Source organism: Zootoca vivipara, chromosome 4 (assembly GCF_965207765.1).
Source record: "Zootoca vivipara chromosome 4, rZooViv2.hap1.1, whole genome shotgun sequence".
Taxonomy (NCBI): domain Eukaryota; kingdom Metazoa; phylum Chordata; class Lepidosauria; order Squamata; family Lacertidae; genus Zootoca; species Zootoca vivipara.
Window position 1 is genome coordinate 83,346,954 of NC_142587.1, and position 12,456 is coordinate 83,359,409.

At 44.7% G+C, this 12,456-nt stretch overlaps 1 protein-coding gene across 1 annotated transcript; it reads right to left on the reverse strand.

Moving 5' to 3' along the window:
• Positions 1–3,404: 3,404 nt before the first annotated feature.
• Positions 3,405–6,634, reverse strand: LOC118085420 (vitelline membrane outer layer protein 1-like). The gene is made up of 3 exons (XM_035116042.3): positions 6,370–6,634; positions 5,723–5,817; positions 3,405–3,770 (listed from the first exon to the last, which is right to left on the reverse strand). The coding sequence occupies exons 1-3, from the start codon at positions 6,538–6,540 to the stop codon at positions 3,476–3,478; spliced, it is 561 nt and encodes a 186-aa protein (XP_034971933.3). The 5' UTR covers positions 6,541–6,634; the 3' UTR covers positions 3,405–3,475.
• Positions 6,635–12,456: the final 5,822 nt, after the last annotated feature.

Below are 12,456 nucleotides of genomic sequence, written 5' to 3' on the forward strand. Positions count from 1 at the left end.
CTTCCCTCAAACTCCTCAAAGCCCTGCTGTAATTCAATGCTGCCTCCCACTTCTCCTGACGCTGCAGGAGAAAGGTGTGTGTGTGTGTGTGTGTCATAGCTGCCAAGTTTTCCCTTTTCTCGCGAGGAAGCCTATTCAGCATAAGGGAAAATCCCTTAAAAAAGGGATAACTTGGCAGCTATGGTGTGTGTGTGTGTGTGTGTGTGTGTGTGTGTGTGTGTGTGTGTGTGTGATCTCCACCACTCCTCCTCCTCCTCCATCTTGCCCTCTTGGGTCCAATCCCTGACAAGCAGGGATTCACAATGTCTCTGTTTCAGATTTGAAAATCACCTGTGAGAGGATGCTTTTAAAGATGGCTTAGAAATGTCAGCTGGCAGAATGCAGCCGCCTGCGGGGAGCCAAGATGTTGGCACATGAAATATCAGTATCAATATGTACTTGCTGTGTTGGCATTCCCCCCAACATTCCTCAGATGAAAATAGAGACATTTTTTCTACATCAGTGTGCCCCTCTCCTCTGATGGAATATGGGGAAAGAGCAGGGCTGGCTGAGTTGCCCAAACGGCTGTAACCAAGAGGCGTATGTCACAATACTGAACTGGTAAATGTCTTGGTTATATGCAGCAGCCTTTGATGATATATGGTAAAACCACATGGTAAAATCAACTAGCTTTGGGTGTCAGAAGGGGCTTCCGCACCAGATGTTTCAAGGCAGCACACTTGCACCAGCAACATAGTCTCTATGGTCAGTGGCTATGACCCCTGTGCACCTGCGCGAGCCAGGCACCCTTAGGCCGCTCCTGCCACTACCATCACCCTGGTCGGATGTATTGAGCGGTACCAACTGGTGGAACTGAGAAGCAGAGCAGCAACAACAGCAGCTGGTGCCCACCCCCCTCTCCTCCCTGCAGGTCCCAGTGCATCACTGTGAGGGGTTGGGCCATCTCCTCCCCACACACTCGCCCTTCCCCACTCCCTTTCCCGGCTTGTAGAATTTGGGACTCTGCACAAGGCCGGATTAAGCTTTAGGCAAAATAATCACATGCTTATCAAGAGAAGGGGGGCACCACAGAAATTTTCCTCGGACCAAATTTACCATGGACCATATATTGCAGCTGAGGGGAAAAGGCTCCCACAATAAATGGAAGAATTCCAGGCATATATACTACCACCACAACAGCAGCAAATAATAATAAACAATAATAAAAGAGTAATAATAGAGACTAATGATATACATCAATACAACAAAATTAGACTCTGGTAACTGGTAAGGAGAAGGGGACGACAAGGAGAAGGGGACGACAGAGGACGAGATGGTTGGACAGTGTTCTCGAAGCTACGAACATGAGTCTGACCAAACTGCGGGAGGCAGTGGAAGACAGGAGTGCCTGGCGTGCTCTGGTCCATGGGGTCACGAAGAGTTGGACACGACTTAGTGACTAAACAACAACAACTGGTAAAATGCCACTCATTCCACCGAGGCTCACATGTTTATGTTTTGAATGAGATATGTATGGCGGCACTCAAATCTTTAAAGTGTTTAGGGCAGAGCTTTCCAAACTTTTTCATGTTGGTGACATACTTTTGAGACATGCATCATTTCGCAACACAGTAATTCAGTTTTACTAGCAAACCGGAGGTCAAACTAGCCCCTTTCCAGCCCTGGGAGGAGCGCGGGGAGCATTTGCGCGACACACCTACAGTAAGCGTCGTTAATTAAAAAGGAGGAATTATTGCAAAAACAAACAGATAGCTCCGGAGGCCTGTAACATAGCCTCTGGCATCATCTCTGTTCTTGGCTGCTTTCCTCAGCTGGCTGCAAATCTTCAGTGGGAGCTGGCTCATTCCTGACATCTGTACACCGCAGCTTACAAACGCGGCACGACACAAAGTTTGGAAAGCTCCCATTTAGGGCTTCTAAAGGTCTTAATCTGGCCCTGACCCTGTATGACATAATGAAAAACTGTGATGCCGTAAGGGTTTTTGTGGTCCAGGCATTTTCAGGGCAGTTAGAGACTGTGCATTGGTGACCTATTCATTTCTAGACCCCCATTTAAAGAGCAGGACATCAGCTTTAAAGCTTAGTAGGTTTGGGACCAGCTTATCTGAAGGACTGTCTGTAGCCATTTGAATGTGTCTAGCCCTAGAGATAAGAGTCTCCCATTGAGATATATTGCATCCATCGGCCCATGTCTGTGGGATTCTCTCACTAGGCACCTAACTAGTGGCCCTAGACAAATTACTTATAATTTGGGGGGAGGGGGAGAATAATACAGTGAGTCACCTAAATTTTACATAGATTGTGTACATATGAAAGAATGTATGGTGAATTGTATTGTATAGACTTGTCTTTGATTTGTACTTTTTTCTTTTTCAAAATACCATATACAGTATAATAATGTAATGTTGTCAAGCAAATTTAATAAAACAAAAAAACAAACAAACAGAAACCAAAAACAAAAACAAAATATGGCTTCCTAAGACTATTGCTAGCTAAAAAAAATAACTAATTGATAGCTTTTACCGTAACTAATTTAGCCATCAACTTAATATGTGTACGAAGGACAAGATTTATTTGACATTCGTAGTTTGCTTTTGAACAGAATTTTTCAAGGCTGATACGGATAACTGAAAATCACAATTAATACACAGGCAAGCAATAAAATTTAAGAACGAAGTCAAAACTTCATAGAAGGTATTATCATGAGGCTCTTTAAGGAAGCACTCTTTTCACATTTAGAAATGGAAAACAAGTGAATCAATAAATGTCATTCAAATAAACTTCAAATAAAAGAATAAAATCAGCCCATGAGTACTGAATGAAAACATTAAAACCGATCCAGATTCCCCTTGGTTTTTATTGTTAGAGTAACTACAATAGTGCTACAATAGTTTCATAATCTGTATTATCTTATGCACTATATTCGCACATAAGCAGGAAGTATCCTCTGCAGACAATTTGTGTGTTCCTCCATCATTTAGAATCATAGAATCATAGAGTTGGAAGAGACCACAAGGGCCATCCAGTCCAACCCCCTGCCAAGCAGGAAAAAAATTTATTGTCTCTGTGCCTTGCTCTCCCAAACGTCAAACTGTGACTTTACTCACTGGTTAAAAATATTGAAAGTTGGAAGCAGGCTTATTTCTCACTAAGGAGTTGGAAAGAATAGTGCCTCCACATTTCCCATCACAGCTTGTATTCTGTATATGCTAGATCGGAATCCAGACTAGCTAATGGTCTAACAGGAAGTCAGTATGGCAATTGTCTCAGATCTTCTCACTTGGCCATGATGCTCACAACATGACCTTTGGCCAGTCACTCCCTCTTTATATATGCTTCCCCTCCAGAAGTGATAGGTGCAAATTTAAGGAATTAAAATGAAAAGAACCACACACTACTTTCATGCCGATATTTAATTGTGGTTAACATTCATGACTACTGAAAAGCAGCAGAGTTACAGGGAGGTACTTGGGGTTCAGCCAGTGCAAAAGAACTTCACATCATTGAGTGCTGTGTCATCGCCCTTGCCTTGAGAAGACTCCACCCTTGTCTGGATGCCACTAATGAAGCCAGAGTAGCAGCGACTGCTCCATGGACCAAAACTACCCCAGGCAAGTCCATGGCCCATCAGCCCAGTTCCATCTTGGCAGGTGAACTGGATGTTGTTGGCTGCTGTATCGTCACCTTTGCCCTGGGATCCTTCCACTCTCAGAGAGAAAGAGACCAGATTGCCATGGGGACAATACTGAATCCCTGTCCAGGATCCCCACCTGCCAAAGAAGACACTGACTGTTAATTAGAAATGGGACTGGCATCTGTTTGCGCCAAAAGGGATCAGGCCATTGCTAGCATCACAGGAGGATGCTCATAGTGTCTCAAAGGCTTTGCATTGTATTCACAAAGCACCTGCTGCTCCTTCCTTCATAGAATCATAGAATCATAGAATCATAGAGTTGGAAGAGACCACAAGGGCCATCCAGTCCAACCCCCTGCCAAGCAGGAAACACCATCAAAGCATTCCTGACAGATGGCTGTCAAGCCTCTGCTTAAAGACCTCCAAAGAAGGAGACTCCACCACACTCCTTGGCAGCAAATTCCACTGCCGAACAGCTCTTACTGTCAGGAAGTTCTTCCTAATGTTTAGGTGGAATTTTCTTTCTTGTAGTTTGAATCCGTTGCTCCGTGTCCGCTTCTCTGGAGCAGCAGAAAACAACCTTTCTCCCTCCTCTATATGACATCCTTTTATATATTTGAACATGGTTATCATATCACCCCTTAACCTTCTTTTCTCCAGGCTAAACATACCCAGCTCCCTAAGCCGTTCCTCATAAGGCATCGTTTCCAGGCCTTTGACCATTTTGGTTGCCCTCTTCTGGACACGTTCCAGCTTATCAGTATCCTTCTTGAACTGTGGTGCCCAGAACTGGACACAATACTCCAGGTGAGGTCTGACCAGAGCAGAATACAGTGGTACTATTACTTCCCTTGATCTAGATGCTATACTCCTATTGATGCAGCCCAGAATTGCATTGGCTTTTTTAGCTGCTGCATCACACTGCTGACTCATGTCAAGTTTGTGGTCAACCAAAACTCCTAGATCCTTTTCACATGTACTGCTCTCAAGCCAGGTGTCTCCCATCCTGTATTTGTGCCTTTCATTTTTTTTGCCCAAGTGTAGTACTTTACATTTCTCCTTGTTAAAATTCATCTTGTTTGCTTTGGCCCAGTTGTCTAATCTGTTAAGGTCATTCTGAAGTGTGATCCTGTCCTCTGGGGTGTTAGCCACCCCTCCCAATTTGGTGTCATCTGCAAACTTGCTCAGGATTCCCTCAAGCCCATCATCCAAGTCATTGATAAAGATGTTGAACAAGACTGGGCCCAAGACAGAACCCTGTGGCGCCCCACTAGTCACTACTCTCCAGGATGAGGAGGAGCCATTGATGAGCACCCTTTGGGCATAGCTGCCAAGTTATCCCTTTTTTTAAGGGATTTTCCCTTATGCTGAATAGGCTTCCTCGCGAGAAAAGGGAAAACTTGGCAGCTATGCCTTTGGGTTCGGTCAGTAAGCCAGCTTCCTCCACTCCTGGTGAAGGCAGAGGAATCCGTGATCCAGAATCAGGTATTATCGGTGTGTGAGTCTATGAAACTGTTAAATAACACATTGATATTTGCAACAAATATTGTTTGACACAACCTAAGATCTTCTGAGTCTGAGATGTCCCAGAATAATTATCTGTTTCCTGGAAAAGAAGCCGGAAACCTGAAAAGGGGAGAAGTATCAGTTTATTGGGGCTCAACTTGTTTTGAGCCAGGTAGCTCTTCTGAGGCAACAGAACCCTCAGAGGATGTTAATAGGACATTGGAAGATGTAATGTGAGACTTTGGCACTCTGCTTCTTTCTCAAGAAGAATCAGAAACCAGCAACTAGTGACTGGGCCAGAGGGAGCAGTTGGCCAAATTCAGGGATCTCCTATCAACCGGATCTTGGAGAGGTATGGAATGGTGGGTAAGCAATACTATCTTAAGAAGAGAGGTGGTAGACACTTGACGTTGGTTGCCACTGCTCAACCACCACCCAAAAGAGAACTGGGTATCCATGTTGACTTGCCCTCCTATCTGGTGCTGATCTAACCCAGCCTAACAAATTTCAGTTTAGCCCCTCCAGCCATTACCTTCCAAAGAATTGAACCAAAGCACGGAAGAAAGCAAGAAAGCCACTCACGGTCCAACTGAAGACTCAATAACTGAACCATCGGTGCAGTGCAAACGGATTCCATTGAGGGCTGTATCATCACCACGACGTTGAACTGGCTCTACCTAGAGGGAAAAGAGATGCAGAGAGTGTGATAAATTTGAACTGCTGAATTACTGACATCAATCTACTACAATGGTACCTCGGGTATCCTTTATTCCTGCAACTGTTGATGGTCCCCATCATGTCTCGGGAGAAGCTGTTATCTTACAGTTTCCAAAAGTCACTGCATCGCTTTGTCCCATGATTCAGCTTCCAGTAAACAAGCTGTCTTTGCTGTTTTTCCAACCTAGGAAGAACAGTCTGAATCCAGACTGCAGATAGTTAACCCAAAAACTTCTATTCTTGCAGCTGGTAGACTCCTTTCCTCCCTGCCAGCTGATTTATGGCCATTTATCCTTATCTCCTTAACACATTCCTTTGTGGATAATGGAGGTTAGGGAACATTTGATAGCAATTCTGGCCATTTGGCCTAGCATCTCCTTAGTCCATCCCTGTCCTATTGCTTCCCCGCATTTCTTATTGAGTTCAAAAACTATGTTCTGGAGAGTGTTCAGACAAAAAACGAAGGAAGGAGAGAGATTTGATTGTGAAAGCAACCCAACAGCAAATCTTACCTTCAGTGAGAAGCCATGAGCATATCCCCGTGGACAATATTGGATATTCCCCCAAGTGCCCCATGGTCCTCCATTCGGCACTGTGAGGATAGAATTACAGTTCTCGGCTTCTGCATGGGCAAGACAGCTGAAGAGGATCAAGAAGAGCATAGTAGTGATGGTGAAGTCCATGGAAAGCAATCTATTCTGAATCAAGGTGGAAAGAGACCATCAAAGAATAGCAGCCTCGAGAATTTATAGCCCAGAGACTTGGGCTGGGTCACGTCTGGAAAACAAGGAAAATTTCACAGAAATAATAAATAACAAGGCGGCACCACCTGTAGATAGATTTGCATTAAATACCTATTGTGTGTCAATATTGGCTAGGGAGTTAAGGAAATAGTTTGATCCTGATAAGCTTCTCAGAGTAGCAGGGTATTTGAGTTGGAACCTCTTCAAGCCAAAACAAACCTGCAAAAAGTAAACTATTCTGTCTTGATGATGTCCTGCAACTCACTTGGGTACTATATCCATTCCCTTGGAACAGCTACAATGAGAATTCAGGACAGAGGAACTGTCACTAAATGCTGAAGATAGGAGGTGTGAACGTTCAGTGGAGACAGCCAGGAGTGGACCTATCTTCAGTCAATTAGATAGTGGCAGACTGTATGGCCAGACAGCCAGAGGGTCATGGGGCCACTGTTGTTGCTGGCCAGTGTGCCTTCTCAATCTGCCGCTTGAAAAGTGGCAGTGCAGGTCTCCTTCAGGTCCTTCCACCCCATAATTACAATGAGAAATCAGGTAGGGGGGCAGTAGGTTGTCCCAGACTAGCAATCTCTCTTAACTTCTTACATGCTTATATAATGCAGCCAGTTCCAGCCACAGTATAAACACTTATATAAAGTGGTGACACAGGCATTCTTCAGGGCGCCCTCGCCCACAATGCCTCACTCTGAGGAAGGACCTGATGGAAGTCTGCACTGCCACTTTGCAGGCAGCAGATTGAGAAGGCCCACTGGCCCACTCTTTCCCCCCTTCTTTATAATGCATGTGTTATTCCCTACAAAAAAATCAATGAAATCTAAGTGGTGCAGCGGAAGTGGCAGGGATCTCACACACTGTCTACCGTTCCCGGTGTAGATCATCCACCAAGGACATTTCAGTCTGTTTGCGGGACTGAAAACCAGTATAATTCAGGAATCCCTGGAGTTGAGTCTTCACCTCTTGCTTGAACGCCTTCTCCCAAAGTGATATATTGAAGACTGGCCCTGCATCAGCCATAGCAGCAGTTCTAGCAATAGAAGAACAAATGGCATGAAAATAGTCAATTCTGGAGTCAATTTGGGTGTACCATGGATTCTGTAAAAAAAAAGAGCATCTACTTTCTCTCCTCCACACCCTTCCCTCTGGCTGCCAGGAGCTGCAGAGCAGATGTCATTAGATGTGTCATGCCGGCTGAATTTACAGGTGTCTACTTGGTGTGCTAGCAGAGATCCCACTGAAGCAGAAAGGCTAGGAGAACCAGGGAGCAGAACATGAGCACAAGAGCACGCTCCTCTTCCGTGGTTTCCAGCAACTGGTATTTGGAAACATGGCTGCTTCCAGCTGTAGAGATGGAGGTGATGACACTTTCAGTGGATGAAGTTGCAAGTGACCAAGATGGTCATCTGACTCCCTCGGAAGGTGAAGAAAGCTACACCAGGAGTGGTGGTAGTGCCAATCCCATTGGAGTGAAATGCTCCAGTCCCAGTGAAGGCGAATTCACTTCTCAGGAGCTAGGTGCTTTCCTGGATGAGAAACGAATTCAAAAGGATCTCTCATGTCCCAAAAGTCCTTGGGAGGGTGGTGTGTGTGAGGGAGCTGGAAATTCTGGAAAATCAATGCAGCAGGAACTCACACTCTTGTTGCACAGTGCCAATCCAGAGAAGGTGCAAAAGGAGGAAATTTCCCTGGTTCACCTTGGTGGTGCTACCAATCCCAAGTGGGAGGAAGGTGGGGGAATTTTCCTGGTTCATGCAAATGATGTGATTCACCCAAGTGGTGATGTAATTCATCCTGGTGAGGATGGGTCAACAGAGGCTGCAGATGATGATCAGGATGGTTCAAATTCAGTGGGAGGTAGTGGTACTGCTGTGGCAGGTGATGCAGCAGACTACGAAGGTGTTGAAACCTCAATCAGACCTGCAGTTGTGTCTGACACTGAATTGGGGGAATCACTGTTCACCATTGGTCATTTTTCTCCAGAGAAAGAAGAGATGAGTGTGGGAGATCAGCGTAGTGTTCGCAGATCTGAAGAGGCCACTACAGGCAAACAGCCTGAGAGATTTGCTGATGTGTTTGCTATGACTGCTGTTGCTGTTCTTAGTAGCTCAGAAAAGGTTTTTGAACCTGCAAGCTTCAAGGAGGTTCAGGAAATGACCTCTGAAAATGCTCAACCATGGCTAGCTGCTATGAAAGCAGAGATTGATTCCTTAGATGGGAATCAGACCTGGGAACTGGTTAAAATGGTCCCAGGAATGAAGCTGGTAGACAGCAGGTGGGTCTTTAAGGCCGAAACTGACCAACATGGCAAGGTAGTGAGGCACACAGCCAAACTGGTCACAACAGGTTTTTCACGGGTTCAAGGTGAAAACAACAATGAGACTATTGCACCAAATGTGAAGTATGAGAGCTTAAGGCTTTTGCTCAAGATTGCTTCAGAAGAGAAAATGCACGTATCACATTTTGTTTTGGATGCTAATGATGCAAATGTTTTGATTGGGATTTTGCAGGAGGATCTGTTTTTACTTCCACCTGCAGGAGTGCAGGTACCACAGGGAATGGTCTGCAAGTTGAAGAAATCCCTGTTTGGTCTCAAGCAGAGTGCCAGGTGTTGGGATAAAACACTAACAGAGATGTTGTTTTCTCTAGGTTTTCACCAAAGTATTGCTGATTCATGTGTGTTTGTCAAGGAAGAGGGGGAGCACAAACTGTATTGCTTTTGCTTTGATGCTGATTTGCTTATCTTCTGGAAACACAGGGATTTTTACCAGCATACACTTGCTCAGTTTCAGGAACACTACACCATGGTGGATCTTGGTGAAGTTTCCAACTATCTTTCTCTGGAAGTTGAGAAAGACACAGAAGGTAGTTTTCTGGTTCACCAGACCCAGGAAATTACAGAGTTATTGAACAGGATGGATTTGGGAAATGCAAATCCTGTAGACCAGGGGTGGCCAACTCCCAAGAGACTGTGATCTACTTTCAGAATTAAAATCTGGCGGTGATCTACCCCCATTTCGGGGGGTTCGGCTCTAAGTTGTTGAGCTTTTTTAAGGAGAAGGAAAGGGGTGTGTGACCAGATTTGGTAACCTTTTTGGGGGGAGCACTGCCCAAATACTTTTCTTACGGGGGACAACAGAAACTTTTAGAGCTTTCTTGGGAGAGAATTGCATAAAAGCACTCACAAAACCGTACGCTGCACAAACTCCTTTACCCACTCCATTAACCTACCTATCAAGATTTCTTAAAAAATACATGCCTTCATCCATTGTGGTGTGACACCTGCATCACCATTTTGGTAACGAACTGTTCAATATCAGGCGAGTACTGTGTCAGGGCCAGCTTCAGGGAATCCTTAAGGTGCTCATCTGTCATGTTTGAACGTTGCATACTCTTTGTCATTTTTAAATATGAAAATGCAGATTCACACAAATAAGTAGAAACAAAACATGAGTGTATAATTTCACTGCATCTTCTCAAATTTGGAAATTTCTGTCTGGGCACAAGCTTCCAAAACAATTCTTCTTCTGCACGGGCCCTCAGAAAAATTTCATTTTTCAGAGTTAATATCTCATTTTGAAAGATATTTTCCACAATGAGTAATTTGTACTGATAGTGACAGCAATTTTTTTAATGTCCAAATCAGATTTGAATGGAAATGACATGTACTCTACAATTAATTCAATTTTTTGGAAGTCGCCAAATCTTTTTCTAACTCCAGAATAACAGAACCAATTTCAGCCACATACTTCTCTGTTTGAAAAACAAAGTCAGGATTTTTTCCCCAGATGGTCCTGCATATTATGAAAGTGATCAAAAATTTTCATTGTAAGGTCAGCCATCATTAGCTTAAATTTTGTTTTGTAGGATGAAACTATTTTAATCATGTCTCCAATGCATTTACCTTTACCTTGTAGCTCAAGGTTCATATCACTAAGTTTACCTGTGAAATCAGGAAGGAAAGCCAGATCAAACAACCACTCGTCATCTTTTTTAAGGTGGGGAACCCCAAAGTTGTTGACTTTTTAAGGAAAGGTTCCCCAGAGTTGTTGACCTTTTTTTAGGGAGCTGACACCACGCTTACACATTATCTCTGCTTGGGGAAAGAAAACCTCAATATTTAAGCTACATAGAAGGTCTACCCTTTGAGTAGTGATTTTAAAAAGAAAGAAACAGAAGACACAACATATACATGCAGTTTATTCTATCTCATTTTCTGAACTACTGCTACTTCCTCTTCCTTTTTGTCATTTTTCTCATGGACTTCTAAAAAACTGCTTTGGAGGAAAATGGGGAAAAAACTGTTTTCCCTCCCATTTTTCCGGTTCCCCCCCCCCAGGCCCTCATACCGGTACATGGTAGGCCCTGTTCTAAGAGCTGCATTTTATAGTACTCACTTTATAGTACTCACTTTAGTGTTTTAAGCCCTAAATAACTTAAGCCTCACATAGCCGAAAGACCTTACAGGTGCAGAACCTCATAGGTGTTAAGATCAGCAGAGGGGAAGCTCTTGGGAGTTTCACAGCCCTCGGAATTTGGGGGGGGGAGGTGGTCCAGATTGTATTCTCTGTGGAATCCCCTAAATTGTGGAATTCCCTCCTCACAGTTATGTGTTTGGCTTCTTCACTATTCAGCTTTTGGCAAAAGATGAAGATGAACCTCTCCACCTTTGAGATGTGTGTTTTCAGGGCCCACTCTATTCCTTTGATTGCTAACTGTTTTGAATTTTGAATTGTAACCCAATCTGGGACATGTTGGTAAAGGATGTGTAATTAATGATGATGAGTACAACAACAACAACAATGTGAAATAGTAGAAATTGCTTTAGGTATGTGCATTTTTTTGTCACTAACACTAGTAATCAAGAGGAAAGGAGAGCAAAATTTTCAAGTTCAGAGGTCATCATGATTTCCAGCACTTATTTCAGCCCTGATACCTATGGCTGTTGTTTGGTGGTGGTGGGGAGCTGGGAGGTAGTTTATTCCCATGAAAGCAAATGTGCTGACGTGTGGGGCTGGTAGATACCAGGTTTCCCTGCCCCTTTGAGGCACTGGGAGCCAGCTAGGAGCACCCATCTCTCTCCCCCCAGCTGGGAGCCAGCTAGGAGCACCCATCCACCCCCCTCTCTCTTTCTCCCCCACCCCCAGCTGGGAGCCAGCCAGGGGCACCCATCCACCTCTCTCTCTCTCTTCTCTCTCTCTCTCTCTCTCTCTCTCTCTCTCTCTCTCTCTCTCTCTCTCTCTCTCTCTCTCTCTCTTTCTCCCACTCCCCCAGCTGGGAGCCAGCTAGAGCTCCCGCTTTCCTCCAGCTACTCACTCAGGCCCTATTACGTCCTGAGGAAAGCAGAGCCATCACACGCACGCACGCATGCACGCACGCAAACTCTCACACACCCCTCCCTCTCTGCCGGCATGAGGGAGGAGGAGCCGGGGAGCTCTAAGCAGGCAAGAGGGACAGGGAGCAATCCAGCCATTCTGTGCACTAACACAATCACACACATACTGGTAAGCTCTGTGTCGGAAAGAGGGAAGGAGCTCTCCCTGCAATTGCCCATGGTTACTGAGCTTTTTGTGGGGGAGAGACAAGAGTTCTTGAGGGTTTTTTTTAAGGGGGAGAGCTCTTTCTTTTCTTTTAGGCTGGCGATCACTAAGGAACCCACAATCTACCCGGGATCTACCAGAAACGTCCTGGGGATCTACCAGTAGATCCCGATCTACCTGTTGGCCATGCCTGCTGTAGACAAACCTATGGTGCCAGGTTATCAGAGAGATGATAACGCAGAAGCATTTTCTGACACCACTTTGTATAGATGTGTTCTAGGCAAGCTATGCTTCATTGCAAAATGTT

What these genes read in the sequence shown, in the direction of transcription:
- LOC118085420 (XM_035116042.3), bottom strand. Translation starts at nt 6,540, where the DNA reads ATGGACTTCACCATCACTACTATGCTCTTCTTGATCCTCTTCAGCTGT. An exon ending in CTCATGGCTTCTCACTGAAG is followed by an intron (nt 5,818 to 6,369) that starts GTAAGATTTGCT and finishes TTTTCCCTCTAG; the next exon opens with GTAGAGCCAGTTCAACGTCG. An exon ending in ATTGAGTCTTCAGTTGGACC is followed by an intron (nt 3,771 to 5,722) that starts GTGAGTGGCTTT and finishes CTTCTTTGGCAG; the next exon opens with GTGGGGATCCTGGACAGGGA.